Consider the following 24304-nt stretch of genomic DNA (forward strand, 5'->3'; position numbering starts at 1 on the left):
CTGGCTTATACTGAGTCAAACCAACTGGTCTATCTAGCTCAGTATTGCATACACTGGCTGGCAGTGTCTCTTCAGGGTTTCAGAAAGGAGTCTTTTCCTAGCCCTACCTGGAGATGCCCATGACTGACATTCTAAATAATAATAATAATTATAATAATAATTATAATAATTTATTATTTATACCCCGCCCATCTGGCCGGGTTTCCCCAGCCACTCTGGGCAGCTGCCTACTTCTGAGTTATGGCCCTTCCCCAAACCATTAAGAGACATGGTGTCATGTCATGACCATCGGCACCCTCTCCTTCTGCTGGAGCAAACATCTGGGAGAGAACAGCAGCAGAGCAATCATCCCTCCAACAATACCTATTCCCATTCTCTGTGGACTGGATACTATGCTATTGTTTTTTTCAATAGCACAGCCAGGCTGGATCCGGCCAAAGACCCATTTAGTCTACCATCTTGTTCTCACCATGGCCAACCAGATGCCTCTGGGAAATCCACAGATTCCCAGCTACTGGTTTTAAGAGGCATCTACTGCCTCTGACAGTGGAGGGATAAATAGCCATTGTGGCCAGGAGCATCTTCTTGGGATTTGTCCCACAAAGGCCAGCATGGTGCAGACCTGAGCTATCTCAGCAAGCCCTGAGAATGGCAGGAATGACACACACACATCTTGGGTGTCCTAGGCTGGCCTCTAGGGAAGCACAAATTCCTAGACCCATTCAATGAGAGGTCCAACTGTTTCTTTAAGCCTCCAGGGAAGAAGATCCCACCATTCCTTTGAACAATGTGCATCCTTGTGCTTAGGTAGCATATCCTGGTATCCAGCCAAATTCTGCTCTGCCACAGCTCCAAACACATTGCTTCTTGTCTTTCTCTCCTGGGCTTTTGTAAACAGATGTTCTCTCTCTTCTTTACAACATCTTCTATCTCTCGTCTTCACATATATACGAGACAACTTCCCAGAGCCTTTTTTTCCCTCACTGGTGCCTAAAACTAGTGATGGACAGACCTGTCAGTTTCAGTTTCTCCTTTTCCCTAATCTTAAATTTAGTTTGCCCCATTTCCATGCGACTTTACAAATACAGTCATCATGAACAATTTGTCATCATTTTTTTTAAGGGTACGTTTCTCCCAATCTCCACATGTTAGGATGCCAGTTTTGCCTTATATTTTTGCAAGCTATTTCCCCATATATTTTAATATCAAAGCAGTTTACAATAATATCTCTATATTAAAAAAACATTAAAAAAATTTAAAATCAAAGTCAGTCAACTAACTATTATTGGAAAGACGTGCTCTTAATTGCCTTGCATAAACCTGGAAGACTAGGAAAGTTTTCTGCAGGTGTTAAAAGGTTTTCAGCAGCTGTAAGAAGAAGAAGAAGAAGAAGAAGAAGAAGAAGAAGAAGAAGAAGAAGAAGAAGAAGAGGAGGAGGAGGAGGAGGAGGAGGGGGAGGGGGGAGGGGGAGGAGGAGGAGGAGGAGGAGGAGGAGGAGGAGGAGGAGGAGGAGGAGGAGGAGGAGGAGTTTGGATTTGCTATCCCGCTTTATTACTACCCGAAGGAGTCTCAAAGCGGCTAACCTTCTCCTTTCCCTTCCTCCCCCACAACAAACACTCTGTGAAAAGAAAAGAGAGTGAGGCTGAGAGACTTTAAAGAAGTGTGACTAGCCCAAGGTCACCCAGCAGCTGCATGTGGAGGAGCGGAGACCTGAACCCGGTTCCCCAGATTACGAGTCTACCGCTCTTAACCACTACACCACACTGGCTTGAAAGAAGGTTGAAAGATGCTTGCTGAATCTCTTTTGGAAGAATATTTAAATATCTAAATATTCAAATATCTAAAGGGCTGTCACATGGAGGGGGAGCAAGCTTGTTTTCTCCTGCTTTGGAGGCTAGGACCCAAACCAGTGGATGCAAGTTACAAGAAAGGAGATTCCAACTCAACATCAGGAAGAATTTTCTGATGGTAAGAGCTGTTCAACAGTGAAATGGATTCCCTTGGGAGGTTGTGGACTCTCCTTCCTTAGAGCTTTTAAAGAAGGGATTGGGTGGCTATCTGTTATGGATTCTTTAATTAAGATTCCTGTGTTGAATAGGGTTGGACTAGATGTCCCTCAGGGGTCTCTTCCAGCTCTACAATTCTGTGACCCTATGAAGAACATTCCACATGACTGGGCTGAATAATGATGGGGATGAGGTTAAGCCTACAAGGGCCCCAGAAATATTTCATCCTCAATGTGCCCCTTCATAACTACAAAAAGCCAAAGGGGGCTTCATATTTACCATAAACAAAGCCCAGAAAACAGGGGCAGGTAGAAGGTTATGGCTGGCTATTGCACCAGTCAACATGGTGCCCCTCACTCAATGTTGTTGGGCTCCAACTCCTATCAGCCCCAGCCAGCATGGCCAACAATCTTGTGCAGTAGTTGGAGGGCATCTTGTTGGCTATTCCTGTTTCACATCAGTGACTTTTCTCAACAGGTTGTACCCATAGGTGCCAAGTTCCGGATTGAAAAATCCGGGATCAGCAGCGCCGCGGCACCGGAAGTCGCTTCTACGCACTTCCATACATGCGTAGAAGCATCTTTCGATGCAGCTGTGCCCATTTCCAAAATGTCTGCAGCGCCAGAAGTCGCTTCTACGCACTTCCAGACATGCGTAGAAGCGACTTTTGGCGCTGCGGACATTTTGGAAATGGGCACAGCGGCATCGGAAGTCACTTCTTTGCATGTCAGGCAGTGCGTAAAAGCGATTTCCGGTGCTGGCATGGCACCAGAAGAACATGGCCGCCGGCAGGAGCTCCGTAATCCAGGGGAATATGGGGTATTTTGCCATTCAGGACACCTGCGGGAAACGGTAAGAAAATACGGGGGGTTCCCGGGGAAAAGGGGTACTTGGCAGCTATGGTTGTACCATGCTTTCATTTACTCAAGTTAGGGGAATATTGCAGCGTAAATCAATGCTGTGTGCAGCCAGTGGAAAATGCCTCTGGCAAGGCCTAATCCTGTGGGAGGAATGCCTGGGGGCTGGTGTGAGAATAGGGATGGAGCAAGGGTAGCTAAGTGTTTAGATTTCCACCCACAGTGCCCCCGACTGATGCTCACAGGCAGATGGGAGGGGGGAAGCCATGTCTGTTGGCAGCAGGCAGATGGATGCATTTGACCTCAAGTCCTGTGGCACAGTTCTGTGACAGGGGCCCTGAAGGAGGGCAGAGAAGCTGGCATGTTTGGGGAAGGAGTGTTGTTCCATGGCAGAACACTTGCTTTTGCAAGTGGGGAGGTCCCAGGTTTGATCCCCGGTGCCTCCAGTTAGAAGAAGAAGCAGGGAGCAGGCAATGGGAAAGACCTTTCTCAGCCTGAGGTCCTGCAGAGCTGCTGCCTGTCAGAGTAGATAATCCTCCGTCTCATGACCAAAGCAACCTGAACTGCTATAAGGCAAATGTTTATGTCCCTATGGCAGGAAAACCAAACTTATATATATTTTTCACATTCACACACACGCACATACACACATATATGCATGTCTACACTCTCTTTTGAGAGCCACCCACATCGACTAATTCAATTATCCCAACCGCAGCACTTGGCTTTGCAAGCAGTACCTACTTATTATGTCAAGAGCATTTATTCAGGTAATTACGCAGGAAGTTGCAGCCTCTTTTGGGAACAGAGATGCAGCTGATCCTCCATCCATCTCACCCTCCCCCATCCCTCAAAACAGGCACAGCTCTCTGAAATAGAACCATTTGGTGAGGCCCCAAGTTGCTTGCTCTTGGGCTGCTGCAACATGATCCTTTCCTGCTAATGAACCTCAACTTGGGGGCGGAGAGGGCAGCACTCATGCATGAACTTTGCCCCCAACGCACACACACAGTGTGTGGACCCATTGCAAGTCAAGCCTGGCCACCTTTCAGGCTGGCGTCCACTGAAAATGGCCAATGATTGCCCAACCCTGCAGGTGCCACTCACCCACCCATCAACCATGACAGGGTCACCCGCAGCGTTCGAAATTAGCCAGGCGCAAGGCGCATTTTGCAGCTGACTATCTAGCAACCAAAAGTGAAGATGCCTGGATGCCAGGATACCACCTGACATCTCCCCCATCTGGAGGTGCATGATCATTTGATCGTGACCGTTTTCACACACTAATCCCACATCCGCTAGAATTCTATCCATGATATTTTATCTGCACAGTCAGAATGAATTTCAGATAAGTGCCAGGAGCCTCAAGGCGCTGCATGATCTGCCCAGTTCCTCTAACTGTAGACTTGCAGGACAAACACAGCCCTGCTCATCACTAAGCCCCTGAGATGACTCTTCTCCTCCCCCACCACAAGCTGGTAGTTGTTTGTATTGCTCAAAGCTCATGCCTATAGGCTTCAATGGTCTCATCACACTGGTAAGTATAATAATGTTGCTCTGCCCATATGCAGATTGAAGCTAACGTCAGGGAAAGCATGCAAAACATAGAATACACAAAGGCAACCTAAGTACAAGCTTTGCCCCAGCAAAGCTAAGAAGCAAGGGTGCCACAAACACTTTTTTTTGCAGCCTCTTTCCTAGACAAACATTTTTTTAAAAAAAGGGCAACCTATCATCCTTCTTGTTGAGTCTTTGTGCTGCTTTATTGATCTTATGCCACTCCATACGGTTTTGCGCTAATTTTCTTCTGGTGCCACTTTCCTATTGATTGCTTTTCATTATCGTTTTGTTACATCTGTATTTTATCGACTTTTCATTGTTCTTAATTGTATCTGTATGTTATCGATTGGACTTGAGCAATGCCCAGAGGGCATGGTTAATTGGGTGGTATATAAATGCCAAAAACCATCCCAGCTGCGGCACTCGGCTTTTCAAGTCCAGAGTGAGATCTGAAGGCGGGCAAGGCCACCACTTTGCTGGAGCTAAGCAGGCATGGGTCTGGGTCACTGCCTGGATGGGAGACTGCCTGGGAGCCACACGATGCCACCTGGGATTCCAGGGTGGGGGGAAAGGCTCCGTATAAATGCATGAACATTTATTTATATGGGGGAAATGGGGACGGGCCTTGGCCCAGTGGCAGAGCATCTGCTCAGCGTGCAGAAGATGCTAGTAGGTCTAATCACCATCATCTCCAGGTAAGGCTGGGGAAGAAAATTCCTGGATAGTTACTGCCAGTCAGTGTACTGAGCTACAAACCCACTTCCTTCAAAAGATTAGACTTCTGGTGATAAGACTGTGATGGAGAAATGCACTGGAAAGTTTGGGATGCCATGCACTTTGATGTATTCTAACCTCCCCGCGAGCAATTTGGAATCAATGCTCATTTAATAGCCAACATAGTCTAGTCTCCTTGCAAGCAAATCAGAATGAATGCTCATTAAATAGCCAGCATTGTTGAGCCACCCTGCAAGCAAATTCGGAATTAATGGCCTTTAAATAGCCAACATATTCCAGTCTCCCCGCAAGCAAATCGGAATGAATGCTCATTAAACAGCCAGCATTGGCTCATCTCCCTGCAAAACAAATCGCAATGAATGCCCATTAAGCCAGCCAATGCTATCTAACTTCCGTGCAAAACAAATCAGGATGAATACCCATTCAATAGCCAATGTTGTTTAACCTCCCTGCAAACAGATCAGAATGGATGTTCGATTAACATTTCATCTGTAAGCACCCCACAGCGAAAGCTCACCTCATCTGGGTACCCTTCCCCAAACAGCCTATTCCATAGTTAAAGATATGCACCAATAGGGATGGGTGAATATGTCAGCTTTGACTTCTCCAAGTTTCTCATTTTTCCAATCTTCCAGTGCTTCATATTTCCACATCCATTTGCAAGAGGGGGATTTTAAGTCCTCATGAAAACCCTCTGTTTTAGTGTGAATTTCTCCTAACAGGTACATGTTTGTATGCAATTTCGCCCGATATGCCCATTTTTGCAAAGCAATTTCCCTTAACATACATTTTTGCTAACTTCTGCATTTTTATGTACACTTTAAATGAACGTGTGCATTTTTGTATGTGCACATTACCTGGCCAGAGAACTGTACCGCAAAATCTGTAGCACTGCAAGTATTGAAGGATGGCTGTGTTTTGCTTTGCAGATTGTTTCAGAAAATCCAGATTAAGCAAGGTCTTCTTTAAGTGTTAACTGAATCAGATTTCTGCCCCATGCCTATCACAGAGAGCGGGTGAAGTTGTTTTGTAGCAGGCTGTGATTTCTGGCTAACAGAGAGCACCATGTGACCATCTCCCAAGGCAAGCAGAAGTTTTTCCACTGAGGAACACACAGACAGACAAATACTTCTCCCCACAAAAGCCACACAGACAGGCTTCTCCTGTGAAGAAATCAGTGAAGAAGAAACAGATAATACTGACAAGGAAACAGAAGAAACCTCCACCCAGTCGCGCTCGCCAAGCAAGCCACAAATTGCTGGATATGGCTTCACCGATCTTGGTTTGGATTGAGTTGCACATAAACACAAGGGCATGTGCTGTGCTTGGTGAAGATGCACTATCCGATACCGCTGGCTATGCTGAGATTAAAAACCACAAACCACATTCCACAGACAAAACACCAGGACTGTATGGAGCCCACCAGACCTCTCCTTTCAGTAGCAAGTCACTTTGAAGAGAAAGAGAAACAGAAATAGAAAGAGGGGGAATCCCTCCCCATTCACAAGTATTCTCCCCCCCATCTCAAGAGAATGGGTGTGCTGATGATGAACATACACTCTTGGGTGCCTTTGGGGCCAAAGGCACAACCCGCTATCATAAGCAGTTACTCCTCCTTGCTTCAAACAAACCAACAAACCCACAACCCAGGGGCATCTTACCCATAGATGTTAGTGGCGCGGGGCGCCAGGGTGCCAGAGTTTGGAGGGCGCCACAGGCTGAGTGTCCGGGAATGAGAGTCACACGGTGAGCTCCCTTCCCTGCTCTGGGGTAGCCCGCTCCTCTCATCTCAGCCACCCATCGGAGCGTGCTGCATCCGGCTCAGGCAAGCCCCTTTGCATCCCCTCCCGCTGGGGCTGCCTGGGCGCCTGGCGAGTGCAATCGGGGGCAGGCACAGGGCAGGGTGGGCGTGTCTCTCCCACCCCTCTCTGGTTGCGTCACTGCCTGCACCCCTCCCTGTGGAGTCTGCAAGCGGAGCATGGAAGCGCCCTGTGAAATCCCAGCACCGAGCGGGGGTGGGACAGCCGCCAAGCCCCCTGATCTGCTTGCTGGCTCTCCTGTCGCGTGGACTTCCCCAGACAGGGGCAGGTAAGGGGTGTCGGACGCTTGGAGGGAGGCTTTGCAGGAGGGCGTGGGAGGCCGTCTGGGTTGCGATCTGGGCACCTCTTACATACGTGCAGTGCCAAGCGCGTGTCAGACCACACAATGTAAATGAGCTGGACTGGTTCCCCCCCCCCTTAAAAAAGGTCAACTCTGGGAAATGGGGGGGGCACCGAAGAGATATTTGCACCACGGCGCTGGATATGCTTAAGATGGCCCTGCCACCGCCACTTCACCACAGATAGAAATATACACAAAAGTGGAGTCAGATGTGAATGGGAGTTCCTAAGGAGGAAAAAGACTTCTGTGGTTCAGGCCAGAGCAAAAGGGAGACGTTCAGCCCTCTCAGTTTAGAAGCTGTGGAAATGGCAGCCATGGTTGCAAAGAAGCTATTGGGGCTACAGGGGATGCACCCTTTGTTCATGAATCAAGTTTGCACACCAGCTGTACTTAGCACAAATGTGGAGGAATGTATGGTCCTTCAGATGTTGCTGAACAACAACCCCTGTTTTCCCTGGCCATTGGCCGTGCCTGCTAGGTCTGATGGGAGCTGTAGTTCAGCAGCATCTGAAGGGCCAAAAGTTACCTATACCTGACTTAGCAGATTGTATCCGGCACAAACGTATGTTAGATACTGGACTTATACCCAGAATACAAGCTGTGCAAAAATAAATAAATCATTTCATTATTCAAATTATTTTTCCAACATACAGACACATTTCATTATTCATTTATTTTAGACTGGTGTTTTGTTTTGGTTTTGTCAGATTCATTTTCATGGCCTTTTTCTCTCTTCTCTTCTTGCTGCAACCACTTCCAGACAGCCATCATTTTATTTTCCCAGAATGCCCCAAATGTTACATCATTCTGATTGGGAGAAATGACAGCCTCCACTGGCAGCCACCAGGTTTTCCCCCCAGAATGCCCTGGAACAACACAGTGCCTGAGGCATTCTGGGAAAATAAAATGGTGGCAAATAACTGTGGATGGAATAATGAAAATTAACTCATTTCTTACTCATGGCCTTTTCAACGGTTTCATAGTAAGCCACAAGATCAGCCCATGGGCAAGTGGGTGAACAAGGTGGGGGGGGGCTACTCTTTAGCCACTTTTCCAGGGGTTGCCTCTAACTCGGAGCAGGCCATGAATTTGAGGAACACAGTAGAGAACAAAAGCAGGCATGTAAGAAAGCAGTGGTTTTTGTTCCAACCTGCATTTCTCAGAAACAGAACTGTTTCCATTCCCATACAGTTCAGTTTCTCCCAAATACTATATTACCCATCTCACTGCCTGCTATTTTATGTAAATTACATAACTTATGCATCTATTTACATAACATAAGGAACGTATCTTTGTTTCAATGTGAAGAAAACACCAAAACAACATTTTAAAAGTAATTAGCTGTTGCTTGCAGACTTAAAAACAGCCATTGTATCAGCAAATACTGATCGTATTTGCTGGCCTGATTTCTATTCAGTCTGGCCACAGACAAAGACTCAAAGTGTAGCGATTCCCACTTCTTTTTCCATTGAATCTCCCACATCCCCCCTCTACAGTGGTACCTCGGTTTACAAACACAATTGGTTCCGGGAGTCTGTACTTAACCTGAAGCTCACTTTCCCATTGAAAGTAATGGAACATGGATTAATCCGTTCCAGACAGGTCCGTGGAGTACTTAAACTGAAAATACTCAAACCGAGGCATACCGTGCTTAAACCGAGGTATGACTGTACTAGAGAAAGGCAAGGATTCAGCCATCCTCATCCCAGGACCAACACATACCATCACATCTGAAAGACTAGTGCTACATTTGAGCAGCTCTCCATTTCCAGTACAACCCTCCTCCACCCCCTTGATGCCTATAAATGCACATTTCTCCCTGCAGTCTCCTGCCATCGATTGGAATCATTATCATCGGCTTCTGAACTCACAAAGATCAAAAGCTTTTCTGTCCGTTGCACAAACAGAAGTAGATCACAGAATCTCCAAGGGGAAAGCAAAGAGGGGGGGGAAACGTCACCCATGAGCCTCACCCCCCCACCCCCACCCCAGAAGCAGCAGCTGCTTCCCCCCTCCCATCCCACACACAAACATAGGATCTAATAAGGACAAAATCCTACCAGCTGCTAGCATGGCAGGTGGGCCGATCCAGTCCCATTTCCAGGCTAGGGGCACCTGCCAGTCATCGCAGCAGATGCGTCAGGTGAGGCGTCCTCTGCGCAGAACCGCCACCCTCCTGCCTCTTCCCTAATTGGAACTGCCAGTCAAGGCTAAAGCCTTGTTTGTTTTCTCATTCTGAGAGCTCTCTGAAAGGTCGCTGAACGAGGCTCTCCTCCACGGGGGGGGGGGGGGGATCAGAAGAGGAACACTTCCATCAGAAATTGTCTGCACACCGAAAGAGAATCAACGGTTTGATGAAACACCCTCAAAGTCCTAGCAGGGAATAGCAGAGGGCTCAGGTTTTGCACTGCATTCCAAAGAGGGGGGGGGGGAGAGATTCTGTGAAACACTGTCAGGGACTGCCTGGACAAAAAGGAGTGGGGGAAGGTACCCTGACTGAGCATGCAGACCCTCCAAGTGTTCCTATTTTCCAGGGACGTCCCTGATTTAGAGAAGCCATCCTAGTTTCTGATTTGATCCCGGAATGTCCCACTTTTCCTTAGGATGTCCCTATTTTCATTGGAGAAATGTTGGCAGCTAGACTGGTGACTGGGAGCGGCCGCCAAGACCACATAACACTGGTCTTGAAAGATCTGCATTGGCTCCCAGTACGTTTCCGAGCACAATTCAAAGTGTTGGGGCTGACTGTTAAATCCCTAAATGGCCTCGGTCCAGTATACCTAAAGGTGCGTCTCCACCCCCATTGTTCTGCCCGGACACTGAGGTTCAACTTCAGCGCCCAGGGCCTTCTGGCGGTTCCCTCATTGCGAGAAGCCACGTTGCAGGGAACCAGACAGAGGGCCTTCTCGGTAGTGGTGCCCGCCCTGTGGAACACCTTCCCATCAGATGTCAAAGAGAAAAACAGCTACCAGATTTTTAGAAGACATCTGAAGGCAGCCCTGCTTAGGGAGGATTTTAATCTTTAATTGATTATTTTATTCTTCTGGTGGAAGCCGCCCAGAGTGGCTGGGGAAACCCAGCCAGATGGGCAGGGTATAAATAATATATTATTATTATTATTATTATTATTATTATTATTATTATTATTATTAGGTATGGATTTATCCGACCCCTGAGCCATCTGAAGGCAATCCTGTATAGGGAAGGGGGGTTTATGTTTAATGTTTTATTATGTTTTTTAATATATGTTGGGAGCCACCCAGAGTGGCTAGGGCAGCCCAGTATGATGTGTGAAGTATAAATAGTAAAATTATCATTATGGAATGGGACGTCTCTATTTTCATCAGAGAGATGTTGAAGGGTATGAGTATGACAAGAGTAGATCCGTTTGGATTCATGGACATAACTAATTTGGGTCCATTAATTTCAGTGGGCTTACTCCAGGTAAAATTTAGCTGGATGCTACCCATTACTGCCAGTCACCCCACCCAGTCTTTTCCACTACCCCATGGAATCAGCTTGCATTCAACAGACGAAGTGCAGAGAACTGTAATCCAGAATCATGGGCACTGATTAAAAGCTCTCTAACCCACCCAACAGATGACAGGCACATTTCTCCATTGCCGGTCTTATTGCACCTGTGCCAAATACCTAACACATTCCCAACCCTATCTAAACAAATGCAAGCCTGTGTGTTTTTCTCAGTGCCCCACAACATGAGCTCCATTCTCCCTGGAATCTCTGCACAGCAGTGCCCTCAAAGCAGCTGTGCTGAGGCAGCAGCATTGCTCCTCCCCAACCCAATTTACGACCCTGCCCAGATCTGGAATCACACTGGAAAGCTCGGAGGAGCCAAGTTGTCAGTCCTGCAGGCAGCACAACTTTACAAACCAAAAAGGCTGAAAACCAAAGCTTAGCCACCTGTGGAACCCAAGACCTCGGGGTGCAAAGGAGAGCAAACAGCTTGTAAATATCAGGAAGAAGATCAGACACTTTTGTAGTGGAGAAAAACATCTGTAGTTCGAACAGCAGAGATAAAAATTACGGAGGCCATCCATTCCATGGGCCTCTGGGTGCAAGATGATCCTCAGCTGTTAAGGGAGAAGCTGCCCCGTTTGCTAAGCAGTTGCCAGAGCCACTGAGATTACAGGTATCGAACGAGCAGTGAACAATTGCCTCCAACCCCAGGCAAGTTCAGCCAGGCCTTGATTGATGGACAGGAAACCCCTGAGACTGCTTACCACAACAAGATTGTGGAGCACCCAGACAAGTATCTAGATATTAGTCTGGGGATCTTCCGTTTAAAGGGATATTTATTTTCTTTATTAAATTTGTTATACTGCCCTTCATCCTTAGATCTAAGAGCAGTTCACAACATAGAGTAAAGAAGGAAATGGAAGAGGTGTCCAAGATTATGCATGATGTTGAGAAACTGGGAAGAGTTGTGTGTGTTTTTCTCCCTCCCTCCCTCCCTCCTCCCCTCAGCATATTGGAAAGTCAGGGGCATCTGTTGCAAAAGTGGTATGCCTCTCAACAAATGCAATCAGATCCGTGCCTGCGGAATTTATAATCTGACACGACACAGATAAATTGTGCACACAAATCACTTGTCAGAGTCATGAAAAGGGCCACCAATGCAAATTTTAAAATATTTTTCAAAGGGTATTCCAAAAATCAGTCTTCCCATGCCAGATTTAAGCTCCTGTTTTTGCAGTTCCTTTCAGTGAGTTAAGGCAGCCAGACCCAAAGAAGAGAATGAAGGCATAGCACTGTTGCCGATGTCTTAAAGCTCAGTCATTGATTTCCTTTGAGCTGCTGCTTTCTTCCAGTGCCACCACAACACAGTGCAATAAAAGAAGGGGATTAGTGATGCCAGACCTCCAGAGTCTGACCTGATGTCTCCAGGTTTGCCCAGCTCCCTGCAGGTGGCAGGTGGAGGGCTTGAATTTCCAGTAGGACAACAGCGCCTTTAATAAAACGAGAAAACTGTGCATGCAGCTTAGAAGCTTCAGCCCAGCAAGAGTGGGCTGCAAATTATAGCATAAACTCTAGGGAGGGGATCTGTCCTCCTCCACTCCACTCTCCCAATTAACCTCCATCTCCAGGGGCTAGCCCAGTGACATCACCAGGGGCGGCCCCCAGGTATCAGCTTTGTGCCCCAAAATCTCAGGGTCTGGGATGCTCCTGACCTACCCACCCTACGGCTGATGGACCCAGAGCCTGTGTTTATCTCAAGGGATGGATGGTCCTGGTAATTGAGGACATTTAAGGAGCAGGGACAGGGCCGAAGATACTCCTGTTCTGTGGTGAACTGGCCAAGCACCAGCTCCGAAATTCAGCTATGATAAAATAAAGAGTCTGGCAGGCGGTCGCCCTTTTCGTGACGTCTGCTTTCGCAGTGTCTCTTGAAGCCGGTTTACGGATAAAGAATTGTTTTCAAGCTGGGTCATTCGGTATAGATTTGCAGTTATGTGGTGCTGTCCCTGCAAGAAGGCATCAATAGTAAATACAATAATATTAAAATAAATCTCCTTCTGCAGCCGAGCCTGAAAGGGGCCCATTTCAAGTGTCAAGAAGAGAAGTCACTTCATAAACATTAAAAACACTGTTAAAATATTAACCAGAGAAGGCCTTGCTGTTGGCTGTTAATTTGGCATGGACGTCGGGCCCACTGCAGCTCCTCAAATGTCCTTAATTACCAAGGCCGGCCTTCCCTGGAGACATGCACAGGCTCTGCGCTGATCTCCTGCTTTTATTGCATCACCTGGTGCTGGCACTGAAGAACAGTAGCTGTGCAAAGGAAATCAATGGCTGAGCTTTAAGGCGTCAGCAGCAGCACTTTCTGAAGAGGCCACACGTCCTGCTTTACAGAGGACATGGGCCGGCCCATCCATGAGGCAGATTGAGGAAGCTGCCTCAGGTGGCAGAATCCCACAGGGCAGTGTCCCCGTGGGTGACCTGCCCACCGCCACCAGGGAAGCAAGAAGTAGCAGCCGAGGCTTCCAACGAAATCTCACTAGATCTCCCCAGAAGCTGCCACTGCCACCACTGCTGTTGCTGCTGCACAACCGCAAGTAAGCAAGGCATGGGGGCAGCACCCTCCCATTTTGCCTCAGGCCACAAAACGGGATGGGCCCTTACCTTCTAAGTTCCGGACTGCAGAATCCGGGACCGGCAGCTGTTTGACACAGGAAGTTGCGTCGATGTAACTTCCGGTGTCGCTTTGCCCTTCTATGGGCACCCAAAATGGCTGCCACCGGCTTCGAAAGTCACTTGTACGCATGTCAGGAAGTGCACCGACGCAACTTCCGGTGTCACTCTGCCCATCTATGTGCACCCAAAATGGCCGCTGCCAACACTGGAAGTCACGTCTATGCACTTCCGGACATGCATAGATGCGACTTTTGAAGCTGGCGGCAGCCATTTTGGGTGCCCATAGAAGGGCAAATCGGAAAGAAAAAAATGGCCGCCGGCAGGAGAAAATAACGGAGAAAAACGGGAGACCAAGTGATACGGGGGACCACCGGGAAAAGGTAAGTAAAAAAGGGGTTTTCCCGGGGGAAACGGGAGACTTGGCAGCTATGGATGGGCCACCTGTGCAGGGTGAAAAATCTCTTCAAAGAATTTTGAACAGATGGCCAGTCCAGACTGGCTATCATTGGATTTATTAGTATTAGTATTATTACTCTTGATAATGTCATTGTTTTATTCTTTTTCGTAAACCACTTTGAGGGATTATTTATTTTTTTGCAATCAAGTGGTATATAAATTTTATGAAATCAATAAACAGAATAAAAATATTATTGTCACCTGATAGCTTTAATACAGGCATCCCCAAACTTCGGCCCTCCAGATGTTTTGGCCTACAACTCCCATGATCCCTAGCTAACAGGACCAGTGGTCTGGGAAGATGGGAATTGTAGTCCAAAACATCTGGAGGGCCGAAGTTTGGGGATGCCTGCTTTAAAAGATGATCAGAATGGTAGATGAAGCTTTCAATGGCTACTAGCCACGATGGCTGTGTTCTACTGTTGAGTATGTTCCTTAGTGTCTCCTGCTCTGAGCTTGAGTCCACGTCACAATGCAGGCCAGGCTTCTGAAGCCCGCATTGTGATTCGCTGCCTGGTGCAAAGCATCCAATCAGGCATTAAGTGGGTGTTGCCAGGGGCTGGCTGAAGCATATATAAATCAGACCCTTTCCCCTGTTCCCCCAGTCTGTTCCTGAGGCCTCAATAAAGACTGTAAGCTGAATCGCTGCCTTGGGTCTTGCATGAACCAATGTATACTTCATCCACTTCCACTGTTCAGAGGCAATCTGAAGGCCAGTTGCTGGGAATCCCAAGCAGGGAGAGGTGTTGTTGCTCTCAGGTCCTCTTTTGGACTCTCCATAAGCATTTGGTTGGTCACTGTGAGGACAGGATGCTGGACTTGATGGGTCATTGTGATTGCCTCTTACAGGCCCTCTACCCATACCTGCCAAGTTGCTGTCGGAGAAATAAGGGACCGGGCGGAAGTAGCAGACCGGAAGTAGCGCTGCCGCCATTTTGGAACTGGGCGGAGCATGCTCAGAAGTGACTTTTGCTGCTGCTTTGCCCAGTTCCAAAATGGCCACCGCGCCAGAAGTCGCACTGCAGCCATTTTGAAACTGGGCAGAGCAGCATCAAAAGTCGCTTCTGAGCATGCTCTGCCCAGTTCCAAAATGGCCGCCGCGCCAGAATAAACCAGGGGGAAACAAAAAATCCATTTTTTTCAGCTAGGAACAGCTGGAAAAACGATGATTTCCCGGGGAATACGGGAGACTTGCCAGCTATGCCTCTACCACCATGGAGCCTATTTGACTCCCTGGTACATTCCAGAGCTTAGAGCAAGGAAACAAGTTGGGAGATGGCTCAAACGCAAGTAGAGAAAAACTCCAGTTGAAGGTAACCAAACACTGGAGAGGGCTCATCAACAAGTCTACCCTAGGGGCAGTGAAGGCAGCTGCCTCCCTTGCAGCCTTGCTGTGCCGCCTTGCAGAGCTGTTCTGGAAAGTGCAGGGCATTTTACAGTCTGGCCTGAAGGAGATGGCGGAACCAAAGGTAGCTCACTGCAAAGCATTTTGAGGATAAAATCACTTGCTTCTAACGGGATCTTGACTGCTGTTGCAGCAGATGAATTTGAAGGGGTGTCCACAGTACTGCCCAGTCCTGTTATGATGGGTGAGTTTCAGTTGAGGATGCGGGAAAGGTGCTTGGATTGGTCAGGGGGTAGTACCACTTGCAATCTGGACTCTTGCTCTTCTTGGCTAATAAAAACTAGCAGGGAGGGGGTCAGCTAGCTTGGCCAGGGAGGTGAGTAATGCCTCAAGAAACCCTCCCTGGGTTTAGGAAATCTAAGTAACTACTGGCTAGTTTTCAATGTCCCCTTTTGGGGCAAGGTTGTTGAGCGGTGGTTGCGGACCAGATCCAGGTGCTCTTGGAGGAAACTGATTTTTTAGATCCATTTCCATTGATGTTCAGGCCCGGTTTTGGCACAGAAACTGCTCTGGTCACCCTGTGTGATGACCTTTGTCGGGAGAGAGAAAGGATAAATGTGTCTGTGTTAATTCATGATATCCTTCTGGAGCAGGTGTCCAACCTTGGGGCAACCTAGTCAGATGGGTGGGGTATATATAATAAAATCATTATTGTTATTATTGTTATTATTATTACTGTTGAATAGGACGTTCCTATTTTTTATCAGAGAAATGTTGGAGGGTATGATTTAAACACACACGTTTTATATAAAAAGTCTACCCTAAAGCACTTTATTTGACATAGGAACTTGTGCAAGACATCTCTCAATCTACTTCGGCTCCTCCCGGCGGCATTTACCTGTACAGAGAATGTGTCTTTGGGCTATCTTTGGGTCATGAGAAACAGGCCTTTGGTGTGTGCAGCTCTCAGGCATAAACCGGCTGCCTTTGATCATCAGCTCCCAGCTGCACCGTTTCCGCGTCGCTGCAAAATTGACCAGCTCCCTCTCTAATCACCCATCAGTTGGTGATGTTATTTTAAAAAATAAAAACCACTCACACACCTCTCTTATGTTCAAGAGAAGCAGGAGAATATCCTCACCTCCTAAACAAGGAAATAACAGCGACAGGAAGAAATGATTCTCCCTCACCCCCACCTTTGGCTCACATCAAAAGCCTATTCCCAGAAACACTGGCTCGGCAAAGCGAATGAACTCCTTTGAATGTTGATTCTGCTTTGGGGATGGGTCAGAACAGTCACGAGATGTGGCTTGAGGACAGGCCCCTGCAAGGGCACCCTTCCTTTCCAGGGGTTTCCTTAGTTTAGAGAAAAGGTGATGAAGAAGGGACATGACACAGGTGGGCAAAATGATACATAGTAAACGGGCAGAGGAAAGATTTTTCTCCCCATCTCAGAAGAACTTGGGGGGGGGGGAATCTAATGAAGCAGACTGTCAGAGGATTCAGGATAAGACGAAAGAAAGTGCTTCTTCACATAGCAGATAGTGAAATTATGGGATTTGCTCCCACAAGAAGCAATAGTGTTCGCCAGTCACCAACTTGGATTACACTAGTCTCCGCTCTGTCTTGATTTCCCAATGCAAACACAGCCCTGGTTGAGTGCCTGGAACACCCTGGAATCTTGCAGAGATTGGGGGGTGGGGGGTGGCATGTAACACTTCATTTAAGCACATGGCTTCCCCCAGAGAATCCTGGGAATGACCCAGCTAGAACTTGAACCCAATCCAACACTTTTATCTGCCAGACCGCCTCGCTCAATCCTTTGTAAACAGCCTAAGACTCAATAATAATAATAATAATAATAATAATAATAATAATAATAATAAGTTTTATAAGCAACTTCTGCACAGCACAGAGAAATCTGCTACTGGCAAACAGATGCAGCAATCACTGAAACGGAGGACAGAATTTCAGATTGCAACTGGAAGGGCAAGTTTATTGATTAAGTACCACGTTGATACAAGTTGCCACACACTTCTGGCTAAATTAGCTTAGTGACCTAAGCGAAGAGTTTCCTGGAAGGAGGACAACATTCTCCGATGTCACCGTTGAGGAAGACATTCAGATCTTAAATATAACAATGCAGGGGCACTGCTGTGTACTTATTAGAGGTGTGGGCTCATCAGCGCACATCTGCATAGCATTTGCATATACTAATTTACATGTATAGGTGTAAATTTAGAATTTAAAATGCCATAAGTCAACTCCTTTCCCACCCAATGCACTCCAGATAAGTTACTGAATTCTTTTGCAACCCAGTTCACCTCAGATCTGTTCCTCTTCCAATTCATTTACCCCCTATTAATTTCCCAAGAGATCCTGCTCCAAAACAATTCAGTTACCCCAATCCTCTCTCGATAAAGTAATCCCGGATTTACTCAGTCTCCAAAATTGATATACTACTCAATGATCCTGATCACTCCTGAATTCAGCTGTCCCCAGATTTGTTATGCGCACACACACCAAAACAATCGGGGCATTTCAGATGCCTCCACACCAGTGTTAGAAACTAGCCAGGTGGCAGGCATATTTTACTACTGGCACAGGTCCAATTGCAGCTACATGGAGATTTCTGAGCACCAGTTTGGTGACCATAGTTTAAAAACTTCTTGGTTCATAGTAAATACCATTTAGTTCATAGTAAATACCATTTCCACCATGTGTGTTTCTAATTTTTGCATACAGGGACAAATGAATTGTTGTAAGAGCAAGCTCAGTCAAGCAATGTAGTTGAGATCACAGGATCAGAGAATCGTAGCATTGGAAGGAACCTATCTGAGTTTCTAACACTGCTCCAGACTATTAGTATTTTGGAGGAGGGATTCCAGTGCATACCAGTTTAGGTGAACAATTAAAATGGGCTAGAGGGGTCTCTCACACAAGTGGAACAAATCCACTTTTTAAAAGAAACTTGAGTTTTTGCACAAGACAGGAAAATTCATTGAAAAGTGTGGAATGAAGGAAGACTTAATGGGGAAGATGTACAGCAGGCACCCCCAAACTGCAGCCCTCCAGATGTTTTGGCCTACAACTCCCATGATCCCTAGCTAACAGGACCAGTGGTCAGGGATGATGGGAATTGTAGTCCAAAACATCTGGAGGGCCGAAGTTTGGGGATGCCTGATGTACAGCATATAACACCCCACAAGCAAATCAGGATGAATGCTTGCTGTTGCATCACCGCCTCACAAACAAATGCTCAATAAATGCCAAGCATTGTTTAAGCTCCATGCAAGCTTTGGGCAAGAAAGTCAAGATGACTTCTCCTCTGGAGAACCCCTAAGGAAAAGAGTGGGGCTTTGTCTGCCCACTCCTACAACCACACCAGCCAGGTGCTCAGATCCTAACACAACCTGAGGGAATTTGTTCCAGAAAGCCAAGGAGCAGGAGGGATTCTTTCACACCCAAGTCAACAGAGCGAGAAACTGCTGTGCCGATTAGATAAAAATTAAAAGCAGTGACCAGGCAAAAAGGCAAAAGCAAACAGCAAAGCTCTCATAGCCGATGTTAAATTTGGAACCTGACATTTAATCAAATGAAAGGTTGCCAGACACATCTAACAAGACCATTATGCAGTGTGTGTTAATAAAGGATTATTAGAAAGTGTGTTTACAGGGCCTTAAGCACCCACGGCTCAAGCAAATGTGCTACATGGTATTAAGTGTGCAACATGGCGGTCAGCTTGCTACCCATTTAACAGCCTTCACCTCCTGCCCAGCTGCCTCCAGAAAGGCTAACAGGAGCTTTGAGTACCTATGATAAAGAGCAGCTAAAACTTGCCCATATGAGGCAGTTGTGGGGAATGAGGTCCACACCTTCCCACAGTTGCCTAAGTCTCCTCCTGCCCTGGGTACTTCTCAAGCAATCTGAGACTCTGTTGCCATGACTATCTTTGCTCCTCCCTCTTCACACACCAGTGTGGTGTAGTGGTAAAGAACGGTAGACTCATAATCTGGGGAACCGGGTTCGCATCTCCGCTCCTCCACATGCAGCTGCTAGGTGACCTTGGGCTAGTCACACTTCTCTGAAGTCTCTCAGCCTCACTCACCTCACAGGGTGTTTGTTGTGGGGGAGGAAGGGAAAGGAGAGTGTTAGCCACTTTGAGACTCATTCGGGGAGTGATAAAGTGGGATATCAAATCCAAACTCTTCTTCTTCTGGTTCTGGGATACCAGGCAGTAGGGGAGCTGGTCACAACAGGAGAGGGTGTCTCCCTGGCTTCTTCATCAGCCTAACTCATCTTTCCTCTTGGCCCCCCTCTTCTCCAGCCTCTGCTTTTGCCTCCGATTCTGGACTTCTCTCTGCCACCAACTCTTTCTGCTCACTTAAGCCTGTTGCCTCTTCAGCTTCAAACACCTCCTCCTCCCTCTTCTCCCTCTGACCGCCCATCATCATCCCACTACCAATCCCTTGGGGGTTCCCCAGCTGGTGCCTCCTCTACATCCAGCCAGCCCATCACACTAGCTAAGTAACAAGTGATACGTGCAACAAAATGTTGCAGCATTTTGTTCAGGGTGTGTTCAGGGTGTGTTCAGGGTGGCAGCTGCCCTATTCTACTCCCCCTCCCGTTTCCCCCCATACATTCACACCCTACATTTAAAGCACCATGCTACCACTTTTTGCCTTTCCCCAAAGATTTCTGGGAGCTGTAGTTCACTAAAGGTGCTGAGAGTTGTCAGGAGGCCCCTATCCCCCCCCCTCACCAAGCTACAGTTCCCAGAGTGGTTTAACAACCAGCCCCTCTTCACAGGCAACTCTGGAAATTATAGCTCTGTGAAGCTGTACCTCCCAACAACTCTCAGCACCCTTAACAAACCACTCAAAGCACCCTTAACAAACCACAGCTCCCAGAATTCTTTGGTGGAAGCCATGACAGTTTAAACTTGTATCATAGTGCTTTAAATATTCAGTGTGGATGTTGCCTAGGTCAATAATAATAATAATAATAATAATAATAATAATAATAATAATAATATTTATACCCTCCCATCTGGCTGGGTTCCCCCAGCCACTCTGGGTGGCTTCCAACAAAATATTAAAATACAGAAATCCATCAAACATTAAAAGCTTCCCTAAACAGGGCTGCCTTAAGATGCCTTCTAAAGATGTTCTCTTTGACCTCTGGTGGGAGGGCATTCCACAGGGGGGTGCCACTACCGAGAAGGCCCTCTGCCTGGTTCCCTGTAACTTGGCTTCTCGTAGAAAGGGGACCGGCAGAAGGCCCTCAGCACTGGACCTCAGTGTCCGGGCAGAACGATGGGGGTGGAGACGCTCCTTCAGGTATACTGGACCGAGGCTGTTTAGGGCTTTAAAGGTCAACACCAACACTTTGAATTGTGCTCGGAAATGTACTGGGAGCCAATGTAGGTCTTTCAGGACTGGTGTTATGTGGTCTCAGCGGCCGCTCCCAGTCACCAGTCTAGCTGCCGCATTCTGGATTAGTTGTAGTTTCTGGGTCACCTTCAAAGGTAGCCCCACATAGAGTGCATTGCAGTCAAGGTGTCCTGCCCTCGAACACTATTGTTAGGGGCAGGAAGACAGGTCATTCCAGACACACACAGAGAGAGAGAGTGCTAATGGTAGCTAGATGGGATACTTTGAGTCATGAAAACTGCAGGGAGGGGAAGAATTAAATATTCTCCCCAGATGCCATGGCCCTGGTCCTAATCCCCCCCATCCACTCCTCCCCTAGCATGGCTTTGCTTTGTTTTTAAGGACGGCTGATATTCTCAGGAAGCCAGATTCCGTAAGCAGCATATGCACCCATATTTTGAAGTTACAGGAGTCTAAGCACTGGCAAGTCCTAAGGATTAGCCTAATTGAAGCCATTAGCAATGTCTGCTGTAATGAGATGTAAAAAATAATAAAGCGCTTGAAGCATGGAAGGAGGGAGATTAGTGCCATGCTTTGGGGTATCAAAGAACCTCAGGAAGGAAGCTGGTCTTCTGAGGTGGCTCCTGGTCAAACAAGGAACAGTATGATCAAACCAAAAGCCTAAGCTTCCTGATCAGGAGATGTGTTATATTTGAGTGACAGTCCTTGAACTCTTCTCCAGTCTGCGGAGAAGTCGCTCAGATCAGCCTTCCTCGATGTTTCCGACTATAACCTCCATCAGCCCAAGTCAGCAGAGTTTGTTTCAGCTTGTGACTTGCTTAGATCAAGCTACTGCACACCATTCTGGCTGGGGTTGGTGCATAGGGGCCAGGGTCCTGCCAATAAAATATTTGAGGGGGCCAGGAGGGCCCAAAGCTGATGGACATTGCCCTTCAAATGGTGTGCATCCACTGTGCCTTGTAATTGATCATGTGGGGCATGACTTACCTCCCCCCTATATTTTATTCAAGTTGGCACCCCTGGGCTGATGGTACTCATAGTCCACAGCAACAGGGGGGCACAAGGTTTGCTTAACTCGGATGTTATTGGACTGCAACTCCAATCAGATGCATAGGATTACAATGCCATGCAGTGGGGCGGGGAGATCTGGGTCACGACTGATGGGACTGGGGGAAGGGAATTACTCTTCCTTGCAAAGTTTTCCCAACTTCAATTCTCTCCCCCGCTTTGCAAAGTTGCATGCGTTGTGGAGAGGGACTTGGGATCAGTTGTGTCCCCTAAAGAAAGCGTTTGGGTTCCTAGTAGCTATGAGAACCGCTAGAATTTATCTCCAGCGGCACACAGTATACCTAATGTCAATGTTGATCACACAGACAAGAGAACCCTGCATGCTGTTAATCCGACCCTTCCAGGTCCAAAGAACCACTAGACTCAGCAAACCAAGTGCAATGATGAGGAACCAAACTGGACGGCAGCCACAGAGAAGTTTGGCTCTTGCGCTAACCTTTGTCAACAAAGAAGCTGACTACGGGGTCAGAGTGACTTTAGAGGGGATTTAAAAAAATGCTTCTGTGAGCGATCTTGGCACAGGGTTGCTAGTAAAGGAGAGAGGCATCCCTGGATGATGATGAGATCTCGCTTACCAATAAAGGAAACTTTAACTGGAAATTTTAGCAGGTGAAACCATAATGATAAGCTGGCAGCTACATGCAGCAAGGACACTTGCTCATAAAAGCTTGCCTCTTCTTTTTTTATTAAAAAAATGGAATGTGCTTACAAGACAAGTGGGAAATAGTGAGAAACCTACAGGTTCCCCTAAAAGATATGAAGCAAATAGAATGGCTTGGATCCCACCCCATACCATTATTTTATTAGCAAAATTTATTGCTTCATTTTTTTTAAAAAAAAGCTTCTAAGTCGTTTATCTTATTAATTTTCTGCTTCGCTTGACTGAGAAGTGGGTGGCCTTGGGTCGTCGTTGCCTATCAGCCTAGCCTACTTTGCAGGGTTGTTGCAGGAATTAAATGAGGAAGGGGGAAACCCATGCACTCTACCTTGAGCTTCTTGGAGGAAAAGGTGGGATATACGGTAAACACAAATAAAATAATAATAATATAGTAGCTGATCTGGAGGGAGTTTAACATGCAAAAGAGCTTGGCTTTTATTTCCCACATTGCATTATGATGATTTTGGCTTTATTGCTTTATTATTTCTGTTCTTGTACTGAGGATCATTATGTTCATTTTTCTTGTCCTATTTTTATAGGTTCCTTATTTTTCGAAAACATACAATGCTTTCTAATGCAGAATTGCTGGAGAACTTAACGTGAAGGTTTCTGTTCTTATAGTCTATTTGTTTTTATTAGATTATTATCCCGTTTGGTCACATTAGGTCCCCTCTTTTATTATGTGGTCCCATTACAGTGGTACCTCAAGTTACAGACGCTTCAGGTTACAGACTCCACTAACCCAGAAATAGTACCTCGGGTTAAGAACTTTGTTTCAGGATAAGAACAGAAATCGTGCCGCAGCGGGAGGCCCCATTAGCTAAAGTGGTACCTCAGGTTAAGAACAGTTTCAGGTTAAGAACGGACCTCCAGAACAAATTAAGTTCTTAACCCGAGGTACCACTGTATTTATTTCTCCGCTGGTTCCCTCTTGAGCATCACATCTCTATAAACTGTCCCAATGTTGAGTCTCTGGCTCTTGTTGCTTGTTCCACTTTCCTCACTGGGTGTGCTTTCAAATTCAGCTTTGACAGAGACACCAACTTTTGGCATCACAGAATTGTAGAGTTGGAAGGTACCCCGAGGATCATCTAGTCCAACCGCCTGCAATGGAGGAATATGCAGGTGGCTCATGTGGGGATCAAACCCATGACCTTGGCATTATCAGCACCAGGCTCCAACCAACTGAGCTAACTGTACCTTCTGTACAACAAAAGAGTCTTGTGGTGCCTTAAAGGCTAACCAGATTTATTGCAGCATGTGATTCTGCAGACCTGGAGCAAAGCATGGTCTCTACCACGGATCTCTGGCCTAGAGGAAGAGCAAATCTGCCAATTTCAGTTTCTCACTTTCCCCCCCATTTTTCAGTTCTTCTCATTCCCACATCAGTTCGCAATTAAAAAATTTAAAGGACCTGAAAACTCATCAGCAAATCTCTCCTAGTACACACATTTGTTAGTGCAATTTTGCCTAACATGCACATTTTTGCAAAGCAAAAGGATGCATTTTGTATGTCATTTTCATTCACATTTGCATTAATATGCCCGCTTTACCCTTGCATGTGTATTTCTGCATATGTTACTTGGTTGCAGAAGTGCAATGCAAAATTCAGGGTGGCACGAATTTTGAAAGTTGGCTCTTCCCATGGCCATTTTGGTTGTGAATTAGGCATTAGGCAGGTTCACCTTAAAAAGCTAATAGATAGATAGATAGATAGATAGATAGATAGATAGATAGATAGATAGATAGATAGATAGATATCTCTTATCCCTGCTCTGGACCACCCCCAAAAGTCAACCTTTCCCCTCATTCCAAGTCCTTTGCAAACAGGGACCTCCCTTACATATCAGGGCCTGCCCTTTGCTCATTCAATTTGTCATGCTAGCTTTTAAGCGCTTGGGGGCTCAGCCCGC

The 24304-nt window shown here is 46.8% G+C and overlaps 1 protein-coding gene across 5 annotated transcripts in view; it reads right to left on the bottom strand.

Moving 5' to 3' along the window:
- Positions 1-24304, bottom strand: part of PTPRU (protein tyrosine phosphatase receptor type U) — a 359555-nt gene that overhangs the window by 317051 nt on the left and 18200 nt on the right. The window contains exons 1-2 of one of the 5 annotated variants that reach the window (XM_060275729.1): positions 11131-14958; positions 9379-11084 (exon numbers count right to left, since the gene is read on the bottom strand). The exons of 3 other annotated variants lie outside the window; for them this stretch is intronic. In XM_060275729.1, the coding sequence (XP_060131712.1) occupies positions 9379-9391 (13 nt within the window). In that variant the 5' untranslated portion in view covers positions 9392-11084; positions 11131-14958. Of the gene's footprint in view, positions 1-9378; positions 14959-24304 lie in introns of those variants that run through there. One more of the 5 variants, XM_060275728.1, reaches the window with a different exon arrangement.

Source organism: Zootoca vivipara, chromosome 6 (assembly GCF_963506605.1).
Source record: "Zootoca vivipara chromosome 6, rZooViv1.1, whole genome shotgun sequence".
NCBI lineage: Eukaryota > Metazoa > Chordata > Lepidosauria > Squamata > Lacertidae > Zootoca > Zootoca vivipara.